The following is a 25,464-nucleotide window of genomic DNA, read 5'->3' as shown; positions in this document are numbered from 1 at the left end:
TTTACTTATGCATGTATTGTGCACTTGTGGCTGCGTTAAAAATAATATGCAACAAAAAGCTTTTCAAGGCAGTTGCACAGCAGCCATTATAAAGTTTTGAGCGTTTGCTATTTGTTTATATCTTGTTGTTTTATAGTAAAACAAAATACCCAGCGTACCGTATATGTATTTTTTAATTTAAGCAAAGTGCATAAGCACATGAGCGTTATGCTGCCTTTATTTACTTAAAGCTTAGCAGCTATGCAAACGGATTAAACAAGCAATGAAGTAAAAGTCAAACTATTCGAGCGTCTCTGTCAAGCAAACAAATTTGAAGTGCATACACACAAATGCAATAAAAAGTCAAAACTAAATCATTAGTAAGCGCAAGTGCATTTCATCTCTTTTTTTATCAAAATTATTATGTGGAATCTACGTCGCACATTTAAGCTATTTAATCCCTACGAGACTTTAAACACTGAAAAGCTAAGCCGTCGCATTAAGGACAATGCTCATGACATAAAGCAGCTGCGGCCCAGTGTGCTGAATACGCAGCAGCTGCAGGATTGCAATACATTCCGCAGCTGGTGGCAGTTCTATGCCAATGGACAGAAGCCGCTTTCATATGTTGAGCTGCAGCGTCGCTTGGCGGCAAGCCGCGGATTTGCTGAGCGCATCAAGGATCGAAGGGCTGCGAAATTTTTACAACTGCTAACCAAACCCGATCCGGAATATCAAGCACAAATTTACGAAAAGCTTTACAAAGATTTCAAAGACAGCTTCAGATGCGCCAAGGCCAAACGCTCGACAACAGTTGCTGCCAAAACTTTAATTGTGGACAAAAAGCGTGCAGCTGCTAGAAGAATTGGCAAGCGCCCTGCAATTAGTCCGAATAAATATCTGAGGCGAGAGTCGAGTCAAATAACTACGCAAGAGCCTGCAACTTCACGTTCAGCTGTAACTGAAGTATATCATCAGGAGGCACCGACTCTATTATCCGATACGTCATCCAAAAAATCTTCTACAAATGTTTCAATAAGGAACATTCCCATAACAAGGCCGGGCGCTCACGGAAAACCCGCTCCTGTAGAAGCCCGAAAGTCAACATCATCAACAGAATTAGTCAGACATGAATATGCCTGGAATTCGGCCAGCATAGCATCTCCTGAAGAAATCTTAAGAAAAGCCGTCAAAGCCGTTACAACTAGAAAATTAATATACAAAAGAGCTTTATCCCCAAAAGCCATATCTAAAATACCTTCCTCTACAAAACCATTATCTAAAAAACCTTCATCAACAAAAACTATATCTAAAACAGTTTCCTCTACAAAATCATTGTCTAAAAAAACTTCCATTGCAAAGTCGACATCCAAAAAAGCACCAGTAGTGTCATCTACAGAAGTTCCAGCTGCACAAGTACAAAGACTTCCAACGAATACTCTAAGCTTGCCGCCTTCATTGCAGATAAATCGTCCTTCTAAAGATAATGTACTACTTGAGAAAAAAATGTCCCAAATTATGGATAGACTATCGCATAAGCCTAAAACGAAAAAGCCTACAATATTCAAATCTCCACTAGATGGCGATACCGTATCGCTAAAAAGTCTAACAGGTTTCGCACCAAGAATCAGAACCGTGAGAGTAAATATTGGTTCAATTTATGAAAAAAAAATATTACCATTGCAAAGTATACAACTTGGACGTACACCTCTATTTAGGAAAAGCATGAGGCAAACTGCTGCATTACAAGTAATGGAAATACGACGTAGAAATAAATTGGAAGCCAAATGGGGTAAGGAAAAAATCGAAGACAAAAAAAGAAAAAAGAAACCTAAAGCGCATAAAAAGCAGAAAACAGAGAGCATAGAAGAAAATCTAATGTCGCAGATTAGTGGTTTGCCTAAAAGCGAAGCCAAAAAGAGTAAAAAGAAAAAAGCTAAAGCGCATAGAAAGCGCATGTCACGAACTGATAGTTTAAAGGACATCAAGAATTTGTCTAAGCATAATTTTGAAAGAAGGATGTCTAGAAAATCAAAAAGGAGTGCACAATCACAGGCAAGTGTGGACCCAAGGCTCCTTGACAGATCAAGTACAAAAGCATTTAGTCTGCGCAGAGAGACAAGAGAAAATGTTATGGCACTTTGGATGAACAGGCGAATGAGCAGAACATCTAAAACATCGAAAGTATCTAAAAAATCAGGCAAAAGTGAGCGGAAATCCAGTCTTATAAGTTATTCCTCCTTAAACATGAGACGTTCGCCTAGCATAAGTTCAAGAGATGTGTTGACACTAAAGCGAATGCAGCAGAAGGCTCAACAACAACGACGAATGCGATCGTCAATAATGATTCAACCGAAACGTGGAGAAAGTGCTTCGGTAGTATCTTATGATAATGTATCAAACGAAGATCAAGTAGATCTGGCGAAAAACATTTATCAAATTCATCCAGAGCTCGCAGCAGAATCTGCTAATTCGTTGCGCTTAAGAGCATCACATTTCGCTTCGCTGCGACCCAACCAGAGTTCACTGTCACTAATCGAAGATTTAAAAATAATTCAATATACACCAATTGATATTGCTCAGCACATTGAAGGTTTTTTTAGAAGATATAAAAGTGAAATCAATTTTAAATGCCTCCAAATGCCAAAATGTTGGCCAAAACCACTGCAAGAGCCGGTGAAAAAAGCATTTAAACGAAGAAAACAAAGTTACGAAAAAGCGCAGCCTAAAATTAAATCAACAAAACCTAAGCGTCAATGCAAACGAGTGCGGAAGAGTTTAGTACAGCAAACAGATGAATCTAAAACTGAATCTACTTCCGATGGCAAAACAGAATCAGCAAGCTGTGAAATCTGTCGCAGTTACCGTGAAACGGAGCCCGATCCGCCGTTTATTATCGAAATGGAAAAGCAAAAGGCAAACGAGGAGCTTAAGCGCTATTACATGTCTAAGCAGCTATACAAGTCACCCTATACCACCCAAGCGACAAGCTCAGCAACAAAATGTAGCGACACCGAGGCCATGCGTCAAAATCTCGAGAAATGTTTAATGCTGCTTGGCCAATGTGAAAGCATGTTGGACATCAATTGAGAAGAAATTCAATTTTTAAACAGCAGACTGTATTGTGATTTAGTTAGTTTGACAAATTGTACACTCGATTTGTCGAATAGTTGAATCATAATGCATTTTACTTGCATGAAATAAAGTATTTAAATATTTAATCATAAATTATCTATGGAATTTATTTTTAGGGCACAATTTATAAACGTTTGCACGCTTCAACAGCTTTTAGTAGAGATTAAAATTATTGATAAAAAATTTACTGTGCCTAAAAAACAATTAAGATGAGTCTAGCACAGCAAGCAACAAAGCCACTGCTCTTGGATCGTCATTGCTTGATCGACAAGATACAGAAGCTACTACCGCTCATCAAGCGAATTGACTGGCGCAATAATATATTTCGCGCCTCTTGGAATTACTATGCCAATGGCGCGCAGTCGCGTCAGTGTAACATGAGCTTACGTTGTAAGCAGCAACGTGAATTTATAACGCAGCTTGTGGAGGAGCCGTCTGGCAAAATTCTGCAGCTGCTGTCACACAATTTGGCTCCAGACGCATCCAGCAGCATATATGATGAGTTTTTGAAATGCTTTTACCTCGCTGAGGCTGAGCTGTGCTCATGTCCGGTCAAACGTCGCAAGCGTGCACGCAGCAGCAAGCAAATTCAGCTACGAGATTTGAGTCTTAAGGTTTTAAAAGAAAAAGCAACGACTGCTAGGCGCATGCTACAAAACACTAGAAATCCCTATGATGTGGAGCAGCTAACGCAGGAGATAGCGCAACTTGAGCAATTGCAGGCAGAGCAAGCAGCGAAGAAACTACCCGATAGATTTATAAAGCAACGGCCATATATAGATCAACGCAAAGCGCTCGAGGTAAAGTCTGATATTAATAAAGCTGAATTGGATTCTTATACTGCAAGCTTTGCAGAACCAAAAACTGAGCATACCAAGACTCCCAAAAGAAAAGCGCAACGAAAAGAAGCACAAGCAAGTGAAGAGCAAGCGTACAGCACTGAAAGTGATGAGCAAAAGCCAATTGGTGATACACAAAATCAAAAGGCCCAGCCCACCAAATCGGACACATTAAGCAAAGTGGCGAATTCTTTAGAACTAATTAAGTTAAGGCATCACTCGAATTCAGTAGAGGAGTTTCCCCAAATGAAGACTGAACCAAAGATTCCCAAAATTAAATCCCAGCCAAGTCGAAAACGCGTAATACCCAATGCAATGCCCAGCATTAAAAAATATAGTGCCAAAGCAACATATAAAAAGTTTAAAAAGCATTATAAGCTTAAACAGACGAAGCAGAAAACAACTGAAAAAGCAGAAGCGCCAGAAACTGCAAAAAAGTATGTCAAAGCTAAGCTCCGAATTCGTAAGAAACGCTATCAAGAGAAAAAACAAAAGAAAGCTGCTACAGAATTGAAAGCAATACCATCAGCACAATCTACTGGAAAGCACATAAAAACAATTGCACCAATTTATAACAAACATTTTCAGGAGCTTAAAAATTATTGGCTGTCTCAGTCAGAGAAGAAACATACTTCAGATACCAAAGTTAATAGGCCTGTACGTAGAAGCACGCTAAGACAGCAAAAAATTAAATTTAAATTAAATGCTTCAGTTCATGATATTCGCGATTCACAAGGCACAAAAGATTCAAAAAGTGGTGACTGGACTGATGTAACAGCTAGAAACTCACACGATGAAAGTGATCCAACAACTAGTTCTTCGACTTTAGGAAGTACGCCCATTAGTGATCAAGCTTACACTAAAAAAAAATACAATGATCAGGGTCTGAACGAAATACGAAGTTTCGAAAAACCTCTAAGTACTGATTCATCAAAAGTAATGTCAATCAAATCATTAGAACAAGTTTCGTATATCAAATTAGAAGAGTTTGACGATAAATATTTGAGAAAAAGTTTTCGTCGTAAAGCCAGAGAGTCTAAGATTTTTCCAAAGAAACTAAAATCAATTAAAAATATCAAAACGGATAGTGCTAAGGCTGAATCAATTGATAGCATTGTAACTGTTCCCAGCGAAGCGCTATCTAATGCATTGGCATCAAACGCATTTAATTTTCGCAAAGCGAAACAAGGAATACCTTTCAATTATTGGGAAGTGCTGAAAAGCGAACAGTCTAATAGTACAATCGATGATAACTCATTAGCTTTTTCACAAAGTAGATCGGAATATTTTAAACAATTACAGCATGTAGAAAAAACTAAGCCAGATGCTAATGCTAAGAAAAGTAAAAAACGCCAAAGCATTGATGAAACAACTTTAAGGGAAATACAAACTTTTAAAAATTTCGCTGACAGAGCTAGAACATTATCACGAACATCCATTGGCATGCCTTCAAAAAATGACTACAAGGTGAGACTAAAAGAATCTGTAGCATACATTAATCCATATAGAAAAAAACCAGTGGAGCTTACTGAGAGACATAGCACGACGAGTCAAACTTCCAAGTCATCAAAGAAGAAGACAATTGGCCGCTTTGTCAGAAGTCCTTATATGCAACCAATTGCAAAAAGGAGTCCCTCGATTAAATCATTTGCTAGTGATAGATCAACGGTAGAGAGAAGACCAACGCTTTACACGCAAAGACAAAAATTCGAAATAGCGGACCAAACGCAAACTGAAGTTAAAGATCTTGTTCCCAGACTACCCAGTGCATTTTCCATACATGCATCTGAAATAGGATTAACCACGGATACACGCGTAAATTACAAGCCACTGGATGTAACGCAAATGGTAAATGACTTTTTGAGTTTAACCAACCTGGAGCAGCACTTTGAATCGGAAGTAATTAGTGCATATGTATCAGATCACACGATAACGCCAGAGATAGAAACACCGAAAAAGACTGGAAAACGACGTAAAGAAAAAATAGTGAAAACTGTAAACAAGCAACCAACTGAGCCAAAGCCAATAGAACACAAATGCTGTACTCTTTGCTGTGCGCTACGTCTACACAGCAGCAAATCAACACATTCGTATATGAAACAAATGAAACAACAACAAAAGATACTTGAACTGCATAACTATCGTAAGCAGCTGCTACATCGCCAATGGCTGCAGCAACATAAAGAGAAAGCAAATATGCAACAACAAGAGTTGGCGAATCCCTGCATATCCAATCTTATTTTAAACTTAATGCAAGCATGGCCAAGTGAAGCCAAATGTCTGCCGATTGCTGTTTAATTTCATAACAAGGTGTTAGTTAAATAACGTAATTTAAACAACACATTGCATATGAATTTTGAACAACAGAGACAGACAATTGGATTTTTAATTAAAAATTTGTTGTAAAGTCTTTGAAGTGCAATTTTTAAATAAAATAAAAATACTAAAAATACTTCAAGCGTGAGTTATCGATTATCGTTATTAGCTGTTTATGTTAAAGCGATCACTGTTATGTTAAGCTCAGCTTTAAAACTTTATGTAAATTTTATTAAAGATTTTCAATTTTATGCTGTTGCGTTAGTTCAAAGTATACAACCCAAGCACATTTTTACGCGTTGCCCCATGTAAATGTCAATGTCAAACTGCAAACAGCTCGTTTGCTACGCAGCCCGGCCCAGCCGCCCCTCTGGCTTACCCTTTAACACTACTTTGACTGACCTATGTTGTGTCTTTCATCTGTGTGCCATTTACAAGAGTTGGGTACTACTATTTTTTTTTACTCTATAGCAATTTAGCAAGTTTACAAGCCAGCAAACAAATATAAACCCCAGCAACAAGCTTTTGCACAAAAATGTGTAAAAAAAAAATAAAAACAACAACTGCGCAACACGAAACAAAAACTCGGTCAAATTCTGCAGCTATCAAAATGGCAATGAGTAAGCGCATAAAACAAAGATTCCTCTCTAGATATACATACGCTTATGGCAAATTGAAAATATAAAACTAAAAACTAACCGTTTCTAGTTTGTTAATTTTTATGCTTAGCAGCCTCGGTTTATTGCATATAAACTAGTGAATGCATTTTATAACTTTTACTGTTGGGGACGACGGCGCGCTAAAAAATATGCTATAGAAATTGCAAGCGACACTGCGGGTAGCCTGATGTGACTGCTGGCTGCTCTTTGCCAAGCTGTATTTATGACTTGGGGTTGCGTGGGCTCTTGTTGTTGGTAATGACAGCTAGGGCCAACCTGAGCTGTGCCGGAAATTCATTAACGAACAATTAAATGGCAGCAAACGCTCTGACAGCATTGAAAGCAAAATGAAAATATGAAAAGATATTCCTCCGAGTTGATTTGCCCGTCGTGTTATTTATTTAACGGGCTGCCTCAATTAAGCAATCAGCGCTTTAAAACTTTTGCCAATTATACTCATTCAATTAAGGTTTGTAATTCAACTGCTAATTGTTTAATACGCTCACGCACCTGTGCGAATTGTAATTCTATTAAAATTCAACCGCTATCGTTTTTTGTTGACCGTGTAAACTAATACAATGCGCTGTGAAAAGTATTTGACTAATTTTGTTTTGTTGCCAAGCGTAACATTTGCAAAATATTATGCACTGATGTTTGTTTGTTTGTTTGTTTGTGAGTTGTTAGCAATAAACTATTAGCCAGATGTAAGTGAAATTTATTCAATTTTCGCACAGTATTTGGCTAAAGGCCAAACAAGCATTTATGCGCTATTAAATTGTCAAAGATGCTGCCAAAAATTTGAAACAAAAGCCGAATTATAACAATACAAATGGCAACAGGCAATTAAAAATGTAAATTGCTTAACACACACGCTCTTATCAAGCTGGCAGTGAAGATAAATTGGCATGATAAGCTGCCAATGTTATCTAATTATTATTTTAAAAGTGCCATCAAAGTTCAAGAGAATTTTGATTGAGCTTACAACTGAATTTTGAAATCAAATTTCACAATTAAATTTGACAAAATCAAACTCAATGCTTGAAAGTCGACCTACGTAAATATAATTATTAGAACATACACACCCACACATACATGCATGGCTACATACATGTGTATACAAAATTTCTAAGAAACATAGGCAGCGGCATCAATCAATCATACGCCATGTGAACCGTTGCCATATCTGGGCATCAGTGCTTGCGGATGATGTTGCTGATAATCATATCGTGGGGCAGACACACACACACACACACACACAGACACAGGCAAAATTCAATTCGTTGAGTCCTTTGAAATGCAAATAAGTATATGTGTGTGTGTGTGTTTGTGTTTGTCTGTGTGTGTGTGCGTAAAGCGTAAGGTTTTTTTTTTTACTTGCTTGCGAATTTTTTACACAAGTCACACACCTACCTTTCTACACTGGTAAGTGTGTGTAGGTGGCTGAGAGTGCCGACGCCTTAGGCCTCCAGGCGAGCTGTTTACAACTTGTTGTAATTGCTGCTGCTGCTGCTGTTGTTGTTGTTGTTGTTGTTGTTGTTGTTATTGTTGTTGTTGTTGTTGTTGTTGTTGTTGTTATTGCCGTTCTTGTTGCTTGACGCTTGTTGCTTCTTTCATTTTTTTTTTGTTTGTGGTGTGTTTTTTTTTCGCGTGGATTTTTAACCAAAATTTGTTTGTGGTGGCATGAAAAATAAATCAAGCAAAAATCAAGCACAAATAAAATTCAAAAGATTTCGTATTTGCAGAGCGCGTGTCAATAAATCTGTTGCAAGCATTACAGTTACACCTGCCACAAATCAAACATGAATATGCATGCATATACATGCGTGCGCGCGACTACATATGGTAATTTAATTTGGCTTCTGTTTGGCATTTCAACTGAATATAATCAACGAAAAATGTGTTTAAACGTAAAATTAATTAATTTAATGATTGCCGCTTTAATTTGAATTTTATTGCATTTTCACGTTAGCACTTGCAACATTGTTGCCAACAATTTGACGCTTGCAGCACTTGTCTGGTTTATTAACTTTATGCGCTCTCTTTCTCTTGCTCTTTCACTGATAACGTTTGCCCAAAGTCAAACAACTTTTTTTTCATAGGATTAGTTTGGTTTGATTTGCGCGCTGCTCGGCTACCTTTGCAATTGCCACGTCCGCTTGTCGTAGACACTCAACAGCAACTGTTGCAAATGCCCAAATGGCAACTTGTGGCTGCTGCGTTGTGCAGCATCTTGGTAAGGCAGCGAGCTTTTATAAAAAGCTTTTACTCAAAGCAAACTGTTGAATACGCAAGAGCAACAGTGCCTAAGAGAGAGCGAATTTAAGAGCGCGCTGCTTAGTAAACAGTTAAATTGACTAGTTGCTAGACTAGACTCGCTAGTCAAAATGCATATTTTAACTAAAGCCTATGCTAAACACACACTCGACTTTAAGCTTGTTTTTTGCCCTTAGCGCATTTGCTTATCTTCAAGTTCCTCTTTGAGCCTTAATCAACAATTGGCTCACACACACACACACACACACCCTTATTACCAATAGAAAAGTGAAACGCTTTGCCATTGCCTAATCCATTGGCAAGCAACAAAAATAGTCTTAGTTGTCTTATATAAACAAACGTACACATCAAAGCGGGCTCAAGTTGGCAACTTAATGGTCACAGAACGAAATAGCTGTGAATTAGCCAAAGGCAATTGCTGCATATTGCAAGAGCCACACACAAAGCTGATGCCGCCATTCAAGGCTTATGCGCTTGTATGTCTGTCTGTGTGTGTGTGTGTGTGTGTGTGTGTGTGTGTGTGTATTGATGTGCATGGCCAGCATAAGGACGCACGTTTGGTAAATTTGTTGAACAGGAAGGACGCACGCCTAGCTAATTGATACAGCAAGCAGGCGAAACGGAAAAAATAAACCCGCTTTTCTTTTTTCATTTGCCAAGCAACTCAATTATATATAACGTATATTAAGTATACGCCGTGTACATTAAGAACACGTTAAAATGAGCTGAGCAGCGAGTGTGTATATATATAAAATGAAATTAAATTACGCCAAGCAGCTGACTTTGGTCACGTGAAATCGCTTTCATTTCCCTATATGCACCTGTATTCGCACCTGTGCGTGTTTTTTGTGTGTTTCAAAGCTTACGAGTATCAGCGTACATTTTGGATAAGATTCTTGTTGCTCAACGATGCGGCGTTCATTGACTTTTTAATTGGCTAATTATAAACAGAGCTTATTGTTTGGCGCCTCACAGTTATCTTTTATAACTGCGTGGTAGTCGTTATCCTGGCTTAGCTTAGCTAATTTTAGTCGTTCATTATTCAAGGTTATATTATGTTAATATAATGTGCAATGCGTTGATAATCTATAATTAGTATTCCTATTGATTGTTTGTCGTTGAGCTGCTTGCCAGCGTCAACAGCACGTGCATCCTATTGTGACAGACAATACAGACATGTATGTATATATTCATATTGCAATATTATTTCCTAATTTGTTTCCAGGAGACGCACACCTTTCGAAATGAATCCATTTTTATTTATTTTCGAATTATGTTTTTAATTATCTTTTAAAAATGAATCAAAGTTACAACTTTTTGGTTATATCATTCTATATGATACGTAATGATTAATAATTTAAATATCCCGCCTATTAACGATAAATTTTGCTCGATGCATACAAACTAACTATCGATGGCTTGCTGGGAATATAATATCGATACCGGCTATCGGCGAGCTTTTTAATTTCAGTATGCTAAAATTAATTTGCTTTTGCTTAATGTAATGCTTGTATCATGAAACAGTTATAATCATTCACATATTTTTACTATATTATTTACACTTTTCCATGCCTATTGCATACGCTATAATAGTAGCAACCTTGACCTAGGAGTATATTAATTATATTATCTTGAAGCATGAACTATTTCAAAAATGCCTCGCTTTAGTTTGAAACTATTGCTTCCCGCCATAAATAATATTACATTTTTTTAACTTACCCGCTCGATTTATTTTCTGTTCAAATCGCTATAACGCGTATGTAATTCCATAAACGAGTTTCCCATTATGAATTTGCAAATAACAAGACGCAGTGAATATATGATATTTCCAATGATTGTTTATTTACACAAATGCATTAACAACTCAACAACCGCTTTATTTCAACAGGTTGCGCAAATTTTGTTTTGTTTTCGGCGAGCAGAGATGCCAGATCTACAGAAAATTTCTGGATGGTAGTTTCGATAAAATGTATGTATAACCTACTGTCATCCAGTATCACCAAAAAGAGTCGGCACCACTCCAATATTTGCAATAAATAATTTTCCTGGAAATTTTGTAACAAGCTGTAAAGCCTAAAAGCGAGGAAGGCAGGCGGCGACAAAAGAAAAACAGGATTACAATAAATAAAATTGAAAATTTGCAAGGTGATTGTGATTTAATGAGAGTGTGAGTGACAACGAGACGATTTTGCTTGCTGTTTTTGGTGCGTGCGCTGTCAAAGGGAACCAAACATACACTTACGCCGCGCAAGCACACACGCAGCTAGGATTGCAACAGTATTGGTGTATCCTTTGGCATTTGTGCTAGCTTGAGACGTTCGACGAGTGAAAATCGCATTTACCAAATAATAAACAAGTGCAGTTGAAGTCGTTTCGGTTTTAAACGCAAAAAAGCACAGAAAACATGGAAAAGAGAATAGAATTGGAAAGACGCGCTCGCAAAGTGAATCAGGTAAGTTTTTCTGCTTTATTATTTATTGCTGCTAATTGTGTGTGTGAAAGCTGAAGGCAAGCCGAAAAAACGCGCAAAACTAATTTTTACTTGTGATTACACAAAATCTATTTTTTGTATTACAAGGCAAAGTATGCATTTATTTGGAAGTGCGTGCCCTACAACAACAAGTACGCCATCATGTAAATCTTGTTTAAATTTGTGTCGCTGTCGCTAAATACATGTGAAGAGCATAAATAAGCGGCCAAATAACATCCAACATTGAAGAAAAAAAAATTGATCGCCATAAGCAAATTTACACACACAGACATGTATGCAAACGTATATTTATGTGTGTGTATATATGAGCGCTAGCCGTTTGTTTGTGTGAGTGTCGAGGCAGTGTTGCCATGTGCGCGCATTTTTGCGCCTTTGCTTTTGTTCAAATTGCAAAAGTTCTGCCAACTTCTTACAATTAATTTCACATAAACAACCAACAACTGCCCATTATGTGTGCTTGTATGTAAAGCTAGTGCATTTTGCATTTGCTATTTACATACTGATCGCGACACAATCACCTGAAATTACCGCCAGCTGGCAATGCCATAGACTCTGTTCTTTTCGTAAGCAGTAGTTGTTGTTGTTTTTGCTATGCCGGCCTTCAATTGTGACAAACACTGCATAATATATGTATATGTGTGTGTGCGCGTGTGTGTGTGTAGTTGCACACGTGTGTATTTGTGTGCCATGATGCTTGTTGTAATTTCAGGTTATTTGATACCAAAATGTATCTATAACAACATTATAGCGCGCGCATCATTCATACGCAACGCACACACACATATACACACAGCCAAACAAAGACATGGCCACATACAAGCGCATACGGGCTACCAAGAAACGTGTATGTACATACAAACATACATAATCGACACATTCTCGCCAATGCCGATGGGTTCGCCAGCTTTGGCTTTGGCTGCTGAGACATGAACACAACAGAGTCATATTGACTGCGCAGTCATAACACCCATACTATGTACATATGCATTGCAGGCTAGACTTTTCCCCAATGCACGTAAAAAAAAACCGGCCGCCCCAAAACGGTACATGCACTTTGTGTTTACATGCATTTCTCTCTCTCTCTTGGCTCTCTGGCTCTGGCTAGGCACTGAGAAAGAAATGCGAAAAGCGCACTACGTAGACAAATCTGTCTGTTTTTTCTTGCTTTTTGTATGTGTGTGTGTGGCACTTTTACTGATTAATAAACATGCGCTCTAGCAAGGCCTGCTCAATCAGCTAGCCCCCACCCGCACCTTCTCTCGCACTACTACTGCATGCATACACACAAATGCATAGAGTCAAAGCTAAGCTGCTACACGCTCCAAGGCTTAAATATACACATCCAAATGAGTGTGTGTGTGTGTGTGTGACTGCACATGTCTGTCTGTGGCTTAGTTGGTGTAACTACGCAAATGAGACATCTGAACCTCTTTTCAACTGCATTTTGTCTGTCAGCCACTTGTACCGTCATGGGTAATGGTATAGACTGTAATAATTAGGCTAGTCGGAAAATCAGTTAGTTAATCAGCTTATCAGAAAAGCAACAAATAATGAACATTACATACATATGTTGCGCCATTGCTATCACTTGCCCTTTGGAGCGCAACAAATACGCGTCCAATCGTCAGTTTGTCAACAACCAAGCATGTGTTTGTACGTGCTTACATATGTATGTGTAAGCTTCGTGTTGCCGGCTTGTTTCATTCCACAAAATGCAGGACGACTAGTCCATTCCAGCCCCATAGCTCGTCGCCCCCCTCTGTCCCCATTACTTTACATCTCGTTTCATTTGCTATGTTATCAACACTTGCTCTTTGTGCTGCCCATTTTCGCGCATTCCTCTTTGTGTCACGCATACGTCATTCGTACACACACATACATACATACTCAATTCACACAGCTGAAAAAATGCTGTTACATAAACGCGTCGCCACTTTTGCAATTTGTTTAAACATTTTTGCTGTCTCAACACATGAATTCAATTTACCATTGGTCGATTTAGGTGCTCAATGCGCCATTTGATGTATGGAGTTTGTGAATTAGGTAAAAAAAATTATTTTCGTTTGATCGATTTTTTGCGTATGTATTTCCCATTTTGGCTTTTTTTCTATTGCAATGGTGATAGTGGTGGCCAACACCAGGTTCACAAACGATAGGTGCTCGATAAATTGGCATATCGTTAGCTCGCGTTGCACGATAGCAATAATAACATACCGATAAATGTTCGATTAAGTTTAGTACTTTCTTTTTAAACTCAAACTAATTATAATTTTTTTATTGCGCGCATATAGATCACAGAGCTGAATCTGGACAACTGCCGGAGTACAAGTATTGTGGGCCTTACAGATGAATATACCGCATTGGAAACATTAAGTTTGATCAATGTGGGCCTAACTACACTCAAAGGTTTCCCCAAGTTGCCCAATCTGAAGAAACTGGAGCTGTCTGATAATAGAATTTCTTCTGGTCTCAACTATCTGACAACCAGTCCCAAATTACAATACTTGAATCTGTCTGGTAATAAGATTAAGGATCTGGAAACGTTGAAGCCATTGGAGGAGTTCAAAAATCTGGCAGTGTTGGATCTGTTTAATAATGATGTTACCCAAGTGGAGAATTACCGTGACAAGATTTTCAACATGTTGCCATCTTTATCCTTTTTGGATGGGTGAGTAGGAATTAATAAAATATGAGGCGCATCGAATAATGAGAATATAATATTTTGCAGTTTCGATTGTAACGATGAGGAGACGCAGTCGGATGGTGACGATGATGATGATGTAAATGGAAATGATTCCGAAGAAGATGGTATGTTGTTCCCAGGCATCGAATTATAATTTATGTTTGAGGGTTAATTTTTCCGCTCATTGCCAACGTCTAACGATTTCTCAGCTCCATTTGCTTTCGTCACGTTTATCGTACCATACAAATTTCAACAATTAGCTTCTGTCGCCTTTCAGATGAGCGCAGTGCGTTCTGTTTAAATGGCTTAGAAATCGATTTAGACGAGCTCGAGGCATTGGAGCAGCGTGTAAAAGCCAAAAAGCGTTTGCAGGAAGCGCCAGACGCTGCCCAACAGCCGCCGGCAGTTAGCAATGAAGTAGACGAATTAGATGAATATTTAAAAGAGTTGCAATTAAGAGAGGCTTCCTCCACAACGACAACCAAAACTGTGATAGAGCCAAAACAACCAGCCACAAATTTTGCTCTTTTACTATATTGGTTGTTAGCAATATTAAATCTGGCTAATGCTGCTTATTGTAAGCATTCCACAAGATCCTTTGTAATAAAAACCAACAACATTTCATCTTGTCATTTACAGTCTCTGGTGATGATGACGATGGTGAGGATGGCGATAGTGATGAAAGTGAGGATGAGGTTAATGGCGATGTATCGCTGTCAGAGGTAAGTTAAAGCGGTATATTGCTGTATAAAGATTTGTGTATAACAATTTTAAATTGGTAGGTTTACAATGATGACCTAGAAGAGGATAATTCCGATTGGGAAGAAGGCGAGGGCGGTGATGATGATGAGGAGGAAGATTCCGATATTGATGAAGCCGATGGTGATGCAAATGAATCAGCCGCATCAGTAAATGCCAATGAGAAGGATGCTGATAAGCCAGGTGCGTTTCTATTAAACACTTTTTTATATTTATATTTGTAATAAAATCCATTATATACAGCAGATGAATCGCAAGCCCGGGGCAAGAAGAGAAAGCATGATGGTTAAGCAGCTGGATCTACAAACTGTATCGTCTTTGTACGTTATAAATTTATATAAAACTACACCTCCACAGACAAACAAACACACATACATACACACATCATATTTTGATAAAAACTTAACGAGAAAACTTAAAAAAAATATATAATGAAAATGAAGGGTCCCATTAGAAGAATGAAAGAAGATAATATTTGATTCGTTACATTTTAAGAAAAATATTTCTAAACACACTCAACCCCCAACAAAATACAAAATGTAATAATCAAAACAAAATAAAAAAAAAAAGATGATACATTTAAGCGTATACTAAAAAAACAACTATAGCAACGGCATCCAAAATTACAAAAATAAAAGAGAGAGTTCCAATTTAATTATTTCGGCAATTCTATTTGCATTACACATTGTAAAATTGCTTAGTGTTAAGTTGAAAAGCATCATTATATGATTACCACGTGTAAAATTCAAAGTACTTTTGATTCCCCGCCCGCCCTATACAAGTTTACATTGTCTCGTGTTAGATTTGAACAAACTCAAAATTTAAAGATTGCAATTTTTTTTTTAGTTGCTGCTTTTTATATTTACAACTCGTGTTTAAAACGAAAGTCAACAACATTGTAACTGCTAAGAAGAATTTTTAACTAACTTATAAGTCATTCCTCTTTATTATACACATAAATAAGTTAAGCGATTATGTATACACTTCTATTTGTCAACACGATTACAACTCTTTGTTACCCATTTGCTTTCCACACACATACACACGATTTTGGAGTAACTATAACTTTTAGTACGTAAAATTATCTTACAAATTGTTTCTCAATTCTTTAAAAGCAGTAGCATGTTTGATTGATTGATCGCAAGTAAATGCAATTATACAATTTTAGACGAGAAATTTTGATTTTAACTACAATTATGCAAACCGTTTGTTCCCAAAAACAGGCAATTGTATAAACACCGAAAAAATGAATAAATAATATTAAATAATTTTAAAATTATTTTTTTGAATCAAATAGTTATCGATAACACGTTTTCAAGTGGCATCCCTCGTAAGTTTTGCCACCGTGGCCACTGCAGAAATAATCTGTTAAAATTGCGCGAATTATGCTAACAATTCATTTATTTATAGGCTTGCATGTTTATTAATTGTACAGTAAATGCATAAATTATGCTACTGCAGCAATCAAGCATTTTGGAATAGGTTTTTGTTGTTACATACTGTGAGCACGCTGTTAAGACATGCTTGAGCAGGGTTAGCACTTTCACGCTCGCACTCACGTTAAATAATTTGTTGCTGTCCTACTCGTTTAAAAATCTTTTTTGGATGACACTTGCGAGAGCGTAACATACGCAGTGCTCTTAACATTACATTATTTACATTTACAACATAAAGTTTCGCAGCGACAGCGGACTGACTGAGGAATAAAATTGAACGTCGACGTCGCGCTGCTTGTTCCTCGCAGAAGTGCAAATCAAAATAAAAACAAATACAAGAAAACGACAAAGGGTGCGTGCGCGCCAATTATTAAAGAACAATTAACAAACGAAAGAAACAAAGTGAGTTTTAGTCCAAAGTGTATGAAATTCAGTGGCTAAACCAAACAATTAATACACATACATACATCTATACAAAGGCATATACATTGAGTATATTTCTTTCTAATACGGCCTGTGTTTGTGTTTCTCTCAGTGCACACACTTAGTGCAGCCATTGAAATGGATAAACTGGATGCGAATCTTGAGCAGCAGTTTGATCTTAATCTGATTGAGGCTGTCAAAATGAATCCCGTTATATACGATCGCTCACATTACAATTACAAGCACTTTGTGCGTAAGGCGCAAACCTGGAAGCAAATCGCCGAGACACTTGGCGTTAGCGGTAAGTGAAATTCATGGACATATGTGTATATGTAATCATAATCTTGGCATACGTTGTGTGGCAAGTGAAATTGGGCTGGACAACAGCCGTGCGGAGCGATGTCGTAGCTGCAAATTGATTAATTCTGACTGCAACTGTTGAAGACAGCGGGAGGGGAAGACAGAGAGACGCGTAGGCAAGTGGGGCTGGCAACAGAGACGTTGGCAGAAAGTGTACAGAAACGACGCAAAAGTGAGCGGCGACGCGGCGGCGACGCGACAGACGATTGTGAAATGTCAGGAGCGCATTACAATAAATGCGGTTAGGCGCTTTAGGAAAATCAAACTATATCAGCAAACTTTAAAAAATGTACACATTTGTAGTATCCTACAAAAATCAATTGGCTTAATTTTTAAATAAGTATTATTTTTAATTTGAAGCACGTGTACTAGTGCCCCACTTGGGCGCTTTCAGTTCGCTCCTGACTGCGCAGTCAACGTTTTTGAAGTTGCTGTACTTTTGCGTCGCAGTAGTTGTCTCTGTCGCACACACGCTGCCTACGCCAGCGTTTATTTTTATACAACTGCCACTGCTGCCGTCGCTGCAGCTGCTGCTCTTGGTGGTTCAGATACAGATAAACACATACACACACATATACACGACTGCACGCATACATAGAAAAGTTGGCTTCGTCGACTGACCGAACAGCTTTCATTTCATTTCATGAGTATACCAAAATGTATACCTACAGAAAAAAAAAACCAAAAAAATTCCCGTCTCTTGGCCAGCCTTTAAATTTTTTGTCGCTCATGCATGCATATATTTATGTATATGTATATATATTTGCATGAAAAAATTATATACATTTGTATATATATGTAATAGGTGGACAGTAGATAGATACGTGTGCTAATTGCAAGACATTTGAATTTAGATTTGGCGCCAAACTGCAGGCAGCGACATTAACAGCTTCGCTGGCAGAGCTGCTGTGCTGCTCTCTGGCGCTGGCGCTGGCGCTACCAATGCCATGTGGGCAGCAGAATCAACTCGTAGTCGTAGTCGGCGTCGACGGCAGCTGCGGACGCGCGTCCGCCCGGCTGTCATTCGGAAGCTGCTGCTGCTGCTGCTGCCGCTGCCACTGCCACGGATTCAGCTCAGCTGCTGCTTCTGCCAACGACCAACAGCTAACGCCGTTGTGTTCAAGTGCCTGCTGAACTGTAGGTAGTAAAATGCAGGGGTGAGAGAAGAGTGAGACAAGACGTCTCGCGGTTTGTTTTGGTTTTGCAGTTTGACGCATGCTTGTCTGCGATTTGGCGGCGTTGCCACCCACCAAAGAAAAACAGACGACAAGTGTGATGGAACAATAAAAGCTAGAAATATTTTTTTATTATGCTTAAAGCAATATTTATTTCATATATGTTTTTTTTTTATGCTCACAGAACAAAAATGCACAAAACGTTGGAAAAGCTTGCGTGATAAATTTGCACGCGAAATGAAATTATGCCAGGAATCGCGCTGGCGCTATTTTAAGCAAATGCAATTTCTAGTTGACTCTATCAGGCAATACCGTGAATCATTGCTTGGAAAATGCGCCAACGGCAGTCAGGGTCAGGTGTCTGATCCCTCGCAACAACAGCAGGCACAGCAACAAACTGTTGTGGATATATTCGCTCAGCCTTTTAATGGAAGCGCCACAACCTCGGCTCAGGCACTAACACATCCGCATGGTAAGCTGATGGAAGCCATAGAAAATGAGAAAAACAATTACTAAAGTATTAAATTCTGTTATAGAAATTACTGTGACTGGAGATGCGCAACTGGCCACCGCCGTAGGCAAGGATCAGAAGCCATATTTCTATGAGCCTCCATTGAAACGAGAGCGCAGCGAGGAGGAGCATAACGATAATATGCTAAACACCATCAAGATATTTCAAAACAATGTCTCACAGGCCGTCAGTGCTGAGGATCAATCGTTTGGCATGGTTGTCACCGATATGCTCAACACGCTGGGCGTGCGACAAAAGGCCGAAGCCAAGGTGCACATTATTAAGTATCTGACGGATATGCAGCTGCTGGCCCAGCATAACAAATACTAACTGTCGAGCTATGGGGGCTCAATAGTTACGCTAGGCAGCTACATACAACAAACAGGCAGATCCAAGGAACGAAAAAATCCTGATTGCTGACGTCTTCTAGCACTTAAGTCTTAAAAGTCAAACTAAAGTTTAAAATTAGTTATAAAAAGAAACAAAGAAAGAATGAGAAAACCGAAAGAAAACACTTCCTCACTTCTACATAAACATTTATTATGAAATACCGAATTACGATTTAGCTAAGCACAAGACATGTATAATTACTTACATATATACCACATATGTTGATAAATGTGTATGTATATGCTTTAATTCATCGTAGTGGATCCAATTTCAATTTTCTTATCCAGTTTGCGTATGTACAAAATTTTAATGCATCTGGCTCTAGAAAATGTCTGTACGTAGTTTGTGTATAACAATTTGAAAAGTGTTTGCATATAATTTCTAATATTGTATATTTTTTGACTACGATTTAGTTTAAAAATGCCATCGGGTTTAGTTTTCTAATTAATTAAGTCAAATTATCACAAACGTTATATTTATTATTTTTTAAGTTCTGTTGTAATAGTATGCTGGGAGATCAACAGCTGGAAATTTAATTTGAAAGGCTTTAAATAAGTTCGAACCCTTTTCAACAATATACATACATATATTCATAGAAAAAGGCATATTACTGAATTACATGCATACATTTTTGCAAAATTATATTTTTCTGAAGCATAATAATACTAGTTTTTAATTTATAGCAACTCTCACAGTAGGCGCCTATAATCGTGTACATTTTTCTGCATTAATATATAAACGAGAGTTTTTCTCTATTTACATTTAATTGAATGTTTTGATGATGATTAAATGTGCAATTTTTTTTGCAATAAATCAAAAGTAATTTTGAATTTTTTCCTAGCTTTTTATACATCTGGCAACTCTGTGTTTGTAGTAAACACAAACAGCTGTCTGAGCATTACTATTGTAATTTATATAATGCCACCGCAAAGTGAAAATGTTGAAACAAAACAGTCGAATTCTAATGAAAAGTTAACAGACACATGGGCTGTAAGTTATTAGCTGCCTTATAGAACTAAAACTAATTATGTATTTAACGTTAGATACGCTCATGCCACTTGTACAAAGATGAGTACGACGACTGCACTAGCTTCAAGGCGCGTTTCAACCAATATTTTATTTTCGGCAAGAGCATAGATTGCTCCAGCTGGCTGACGGACTTTAGAAACTGTGAACGCTATGAGCAGTCTCAGGGCAAAGATGTGGCAGCTGGCGATGCTATAATTAAAAGCGAGGAGCAGCGGCGAAACGCAAGACTGCAAGCACACTATGCTAACGACACTTGGCAGAAGCGTAAGCAGCCTCCAGAAGATTGGGCCAAACCGCTGCCTGAATGGCTGGAGAAGCGCAATGAGAACACATACTTGGAGCTGAAGCAGAAGGAATTGATGGGTCTGGCGACGCCGCAGGAAGAGGATCGTTCGTTTTGTGCTATAATGTAAACATATTAAATGATTTAAGTGACATACAAAAGTCTTGCATTTTGCATTTAGTTTGGCAGCACCATGCATGGCTTAGGCAATCTGGCAACGCTAGATAATCAGCTGTTGCGTTGCGCGTGTAATGATTTGGGGGTGTAAATCTTTTCCTGGAAGTTTTGTTGTGAATTAATTGACGTAAATTAAAATTATTGCATTCAACATGTTAAAAGGCAGCACATTGAAAGTTTTAGATGTCAGACTGCTGCAACGCCTAACTGAATTAAGGTCAGCAGGTAATTATAATGTAAATTATATAAGGACTAGCATTGCCACTGGGCAACCCTTGGCATTTGTGTACAATCAAAATTTATTGTATACACATAAACTTTATATAAACGGAAATATATGTGTAAATTGCCAAAATACTGTTATCCTTAGTTAAAAGCCGTTTATTTCTTTGCAGTTGCCAGCAGATCACGGCCCGCAAATACACCAATGGCATACAACGATCCTATATAACATTCAGTGACTTTCGCAACAAGAATCGCTCCTATACCAAAAAGGAGCTTGTAGGGTAAGGAATCAATGTGAATAAACACATAAACGAGTAACATACTAAAGGTTAATGTGCACACTTTACAGGTACTCCATGCAGGACATGTATAATGTGGTATCCGATGTGAGCAACTATCACAAGTTTGTGCCATATGTAAACAAATCCAATGTGCACAGCAAGGACACCCTAGGCTTTAAGGCAGATTTAATTGTGGGCTTCCCACCGCTCAATGAAGCGTATACATCGCGTGTGACGCTGGAGGCGCCAAGTCTGGTCAAGTCGGAGTGTCACGATGGACGTCTATTCAACTACCTCCTTAATGAGTGGCGCTTTAGTCCAGGACTCAAGGATATACCAAACTCTTGTGTGCTGGACTTTCGAGTCGCCTTCGAGTTCAAATCGTTGCTGCATAGCAACATAGCAAATTTATTCTTTGATCTGATATGCGATCAAATGGAAAGCGCTTTCATTTTGGAAGTACGTCGACGCAGTGGCCCGCCTTCAATACGCTCACATGTATTAACTTCGCAACGCTCTTGACCAAAATCCCATGGATATAGTACTAATTTAGTTTTCCCCCACACCCCCACATAGTTAAGTGTAAAAAATTGTGTTTATAGAGGCGTTTTATATATTTTTTGTTACAACAATTAAACAAATTGTAAATAAATTGATAACACAAGAACATGATGTTGTAAGTACGACAATTTCGAATGCTTAATTTAATCGTTTTTGTTAACAGTCTCGTTTTAAAAATTGTGTAACTGGCAAATTAATGTAATCGATACATTGGTTAGTTTGATTAATTGACAGCATTGGTGTTAGTATTAAGAACTAAAAGTTGAACTAAAATTAAATGGAATGGCATCGTTTAAGTCGAGAAACTAATTTACGTGCTTAGTTTTAAAATAGCTGTAACTGAATAAATTCATTCGTTTATTCTACGTTGCTAAATTATTGCGTCGAGTTTAAAATAGTGTAGTTAAGTAAACTAGTTTTAAATGCAGTTGTATTAAGTAGTGAACTTAAACAAAAAACTAACGAACTTTTATATGCTATTTACAAAGTTGTGTGACCAAAATATAAAATAGCTATTTCGTGTTTTTAGAAGTATTGAAGTACAGCTGTTGCCAACTAACATTAATCGTCTCTAAATTGTGTCTGTGTTTACTCTATAGTTATAATTGCTAAGCTCTACAGTTTTTACTTTATACATTCGATTGTGGGCATATATAAATAACGAACTCTACTTAGTTTTGCGCTGTAAAAAGTTATCTACCATACAATAGTTATTGTAAGAATTGTAATTATTTGCAGCACTAAATTCAAGAGTATATTAAGCTACGGATCACTTTACACTTAAGTTTTTTCTGTTAGTTACAAGTTGCTATGATATTGTCCAGTGAAAAACGCGTGCAGCTACATATACAAGTTATTAAACAATTAAGCTACAGTTTTCAACAAATGATTATGCAAAATTTCCAAGTTATACACAATATAGAAAGGTACGCTTACGCTTAAGGCTAACATAAAAAACTTGAAAGCATGTGTACTCTCAAACATAAACTAAGCTTAAAATTCGTTAAAAACAAAATTGGGAAGAGACGCGCGGCATAGACGCAACCATTTCAAATGGTTGGTTTTACAAAAAAATCGAAAACAAAAGTATATATCACTTGTGGGGTGGCCGCCAAGCGGCAGCAGCAATAACTGCCGCCAACTTGCGTCGCTCTCAGTTGTGTTTGGCACGCTTGCCAAACATATAACCCTTCCAGCGTTCCGCTGTCTGCAATATCAATGGATCGCTGTCTATGGTGGCGAGCAGCAGCAGCTGATTGACATGCGTGGCATGATAATCCCAGCGTGCCAAATTGGGTGCGACGCCTAGACTCAAATGACGCAGATCATAGCTGGTGCCAGAGCCAGTATCGTAGAGCAGCAGCATTTTTTTCAACGAGTACATGCCTTGCGCAAAGAGCTTGCCAGCTTCTCTCGCTATCTTTCCAGGCGCTGTGCTGTTCAGATCATAGAGACCAAGCAGCGAATAGATGAAACCATTGAGCACATACGAAGCGGGCGTTGTGGGATACTCCTCGTACCTATGCAAACAAACATTAAACTCAAATGTATTTGCGCAGTTTGATATACTTACCAGTAATACTTGTCCATAAATTGAGCCAGCACGCCACCATCACGCGAGTAAACACGATATGGCTGTAGTCCCAAGGCAGCCGCTCTTAAGTAGCGCTCATCTCCACCAGAGTGCCAATAGGCGCGCGCCAGCACAGATATGGCATGCCCCTGGCCCATGGCGGATATCCAGCCAGGACGCAGTTCGGCAAAACCATTTAGACTGCGACGCACTGGATTGGTCCAGCCACCAGACTTGTGATCCTGATTGTGCACAAACCACTCGGCGGCATCATAGAAATGCGCCAAGTGATTGCTCGTCGATAGCGTTAGATTATCATAAAAGCCTATGCCTAAAAAGGCTATCGAAAGCACCTCCAGATCGCTGCGTCGCACCTTCAGCGGCGAGCGCTTGTCGCCCATGACAATGCCCTTTTGCACATCAATATGCAAGTCGCGAGTCATGTGGCGCCATTTGTTCAAGGCGCCAGTTCCCAGTCCATAATATATGTTCGACTCCTGCACGCTGAGCAGCAGTTCGGCAGCTATGTAGTGTAGATTATAGCGATGCTTGTTGTCGCGGTTGAGCACAGTAACCATGAGGCTGCTGCTGTTGGTGACCAGCAGCAGATCCACGCTAAGCACCAAATCCAGCGTCTGGTTCAGTTGTATGCTAATGGCGCTCTCATAGCCAATGGTTGTTTCGAATTGCACAATGCTTGTATTGAACTTGTGATGCCAAATGCGTGACATATTGCTTGTCTTGGGCGTGGACCACTCCAGCTGATTGCTATCGGCATCCTCCAGCACATGAACACGCGGCGCAGGCTCTGTTAAATTTTTGCTGTAGTGCGCCAAGGCGAATTGTGCAATTTGTGTGGGATAAAAGTAGCCACGCTTTTCCCATTGTGTGCTGACGGGCACGCCCTCGGCGGCGCTTATACACTTGACGCGATCACGCACTTCCACATTGTAGTTTTCAAAGTACATGAAAACGCCACGCGTATCGTATTTGCCTTTTGGCAGGTTCACCTTGGCAGTGCTATGCATCCAATTGAACTTGGGTGACTCGATGCCTGCGCCGCCGCCGCTGCTACTTACAGCGCCGCTTACATCGAAGTATTGCCTTAAGAATGAGAAAGGCACATAAACTTCATTGGCGTTCTCATCCCGCTTGCAGTGTATGCTGTACTCTTGATTAATGGAGCACTCAATGTCCTGCAGCGGCGCTGCCAGCGACTGTGTTGCATGTAAGAGCCCCGTCTCTGACGTTTGCCGCCGGCCCAGCTGACGCACAAATTCCGGTGAGAAACTAAACGCATCACAGCGCATATAAATGCAAAACGTAATCACTGCTACGGAGACAATGAGTAGCAACAGCACTGCTCTCAGATTCAGACGCATGATGAAGAATACTAAAGGTTCTCTCTGCAAGCAAAATAAAATACGCATTAGATCATTTTGCCTCAGACCGAAAGAGAGCTTACCTTAATACTTTGTGGTTTTCGCTGCGCTGCGCTCTGCTCTTCGCTACTCAGAGTATGTGTGTAAAATGCATCGTCTTTACTGCCACTGGTACTGGCTTCTAAGGCCTGAAACTCGTACATGCAGACCGACTATTCACAGCTTGGCCAGTCCTCTTTTATTTTTAACCAAATCGCATTTTAATTACTTTTGTTGTTGCTGCCTTGTTAGCTGCATGCGAGTGCCTTATTTATGTATAACTGGCGCACAGCTGTTGAGCTACATATATTATAATTAAATATAAGCTTTAGCTACAACTAGCGCAACTATGTTATTTATACTTTTTCCTTGCAGCTGCGTGTCTAAATTTTTTGCAAACAATTTTTCAAGTGTTTAGCATTCTTTCAATAATTTTCATGGCACTCAGAGCACAAGCAACACACAACACACAGGTGAGTATAAA

At 38.8% G+C, this 25,464-nt stretch overlaps 8 protein-coding genes across 12 annotated transcripts in view; 6 read left to right on the top strand and 2 right to left on the bottom strand.

Moving 5' to 3' along the window:
• The window catches only part of LOC108596625 (potassium voltage-gated channel subfamily H member 8), a 49,583-nt gene extending 41,127 nt beyond the window's left edge, over positions 1-8,456 (bottom strand). The window contains exon 1 of the mRNA XM_017982570.1: positions 8,339-8,456. The gene's annotated coding sequence lies outside the window, so the exon portion shown is untranslated. The remainder of the gene's footprint in view (positions 1-8,338) is intronic.
• Positions 293-3,172, top strand: LOC108596622. The gene has a single exon (XM_017982566.2). The coding sequence runs from the start codon at positions 403-405 to the stop codon at positions 3,067-3,069; it is 2,667 nt and encodes an 888-aa protein (XP_017838055.1). The 5' UTR covers positions 293-402; the 3' UTR covers positions 3,070-3,172.
• On the top strand, positions 3,241-4,222 carry LOC108596623. The gene is made up of 2 exons (XM_017982567.2): positions 3,241-3,914; positions 3,970-4,222. Exons 1-2 carry the CDS (start codon positions 3,324-3,326, stop codon positions 4,126-4,128), a joined length of 750 nt encoding a protein of 249 aa, XP_017838056.2. The 5' UTR covers positions 3,241-3,323; the 3' UTR covers positions 4,129-4,222.
• A 2,747-nt stretch (positions 8,457-11,203) lies between the features above and the next one.
• LOC108597500 (acidic leucine-rich nuclear phosphoprotein 32 family member A) lies at positions 11,204-15,790 on the top strand. Of its 3 annotated transcripts, XM_017984086.2 has the most exons (7): positions 11,204-11,654; positions 13,985-14,361; positions 14,422-14,501; positions 14,654-14,953; positions 15,016-15,098; positions 15,159-15,318; positions 15,379-15,790. In XM_017984086.2, exons 1-7 carry the CDS (start codon positions 11,607-11,609, stop codon positions 15,423-15,425), a joined length of 1,095 nt encoding a protein of 364 aa, XP_017839575.1. In that variant the 5' UTR covers positions 11,204-11,606; the 3' UTR covers positions 15,426-15,790. The 3 variants fall into 3 exon arrangements, with proteins under 3 accessions (XP_017839575.1, XP_017839574.1, XP_017839573.1); XM_017984085.2 differs by lacking the exon at positions 14,654-14,953 and having other exon boundaries at positions 11,263-11,654; positions 15,382-15,790; XM_017984084.2 differs by lacking the exon at positions 14,654-14,953 and having other exon boundaries at positions 11,265-11,654.
• Positions 15,791-16,817: 1,027 nt separating this feature from the next.
• LOC108597745 (transcription factor Adf-1) lies at positions 16,818-20,215 on the top strand. 2 transcript variants are annotated; one of them, XM_017984450.2, is made up of 4 exons: positions 16,818-16,973; positions 17,107-17,295; positions 18,714-19,001; positions 19,066-20,215. In XM_017984450.2, coding segments are annotated over exons 1-4 (783 nt in total). In that variant the 5' UTR covers positions 16,818-16,972; the 3' UTR covers positions 19,371-20,215. The 2 variants fall into 2 exon arrangements, with proteins under 2 accessions (XP_017839939.1, XP_017839940.1); XM_017984451.2 differs by having other exon boundaries at positions 16,818-17,295.
• Positions 20,216-20,314: 99 nt separating this feature from the next.
• On the top strand, positions 20,315-20,895 carry LOC108597746 (UPF0545 protein C22orf39 homolog). Its single transcript, XM_017984453.1, has 2 exons — positions 20,315-20,420; positions 20,474-20,895. Exons 1-2 carry the CDS (start codon positions 20,349-20,351, stop codon positions 20,870-20,872), a joined length of 471 nt encoding a protein of 156 aa, XP_017839942.1. The 5' UTR covers positions 20,315-20,348; the 3' UTR covers positions 20,873-20,895.
• A 94-nt stretch (positions 20,896-20,989) lies between these two features.
• LOC108597439 (coenzyme Q-binding protein COQ10, mitochondrial) lies at positions 20,990-21,966 on the top strand. The gene is made up of 3 exons (XM_017984002.2): positions 20,990-21,136; positions 21,315-21,425; positions 21,494-21,966. Exons 1-3 carry the CDS (start codon positions 21,072-21,074, stop codon positions 21,945-21,947), a joined length of 630 nt encoding a protein of 209 aa, XP_017839491.1. The 5' UTR covers positions 20,990-21,071; the 3' UTR covers positions 21,948-21,966.
• LOC108597438 (D-glucuronyl C5-epimerase B) lies at positions 21,902-25,446 on the bottom strand. 2 transcript variants are annotated; one of them, XM_017984001.1, is made up of 4 exons: positions 25,343-25,446; positions 25,025-25,280; positions 23,560-24,965; positions 21,902-23,506 (listed from the first exon to the last, which is right to left on the bottom strand). In XM_017984001.1, exons 2-4 carry the CDS (start codon positions 25,142-25,144, stop codon positions 23,140-23,142), a joined length of 1,893 nt encoding a protein of 630 aa, XP_017839490.1. In that variant the 5' UTR covers positions 25,145-25,280; positions 25,343-25,446; the 3' UTR covers positions 21,902-23,139. The 2 variants fall into 2 exon arrangements, with proteins under 2 accessions (XP_017839490.1, XP_017839489.1); XM_017984000.1 differs by having other exon boundaries at positions 25,025-25,446.
• Positions 25,447-25,464: the final 18 nt, after the last annotated feature.

The sequence above is a fragment of the Drosophila busckii genome, chromosome 2R, assembly GCF_011750605.1.
Source record: "Drosophila busckii strain San Diego stock center, stock number 13000-0081.31 chromosome 2R, ASM1175060v1, whole genome shotgun sequence".
NCBI lineage: Eukaryota > Metazoa > Arthropoda > Insecta > Diptera > Drosophilidae > Drosophila > Drosophila busckii.
This window is presented reverse-complemented; position numbering and strand designations above follow the sequence as displayed.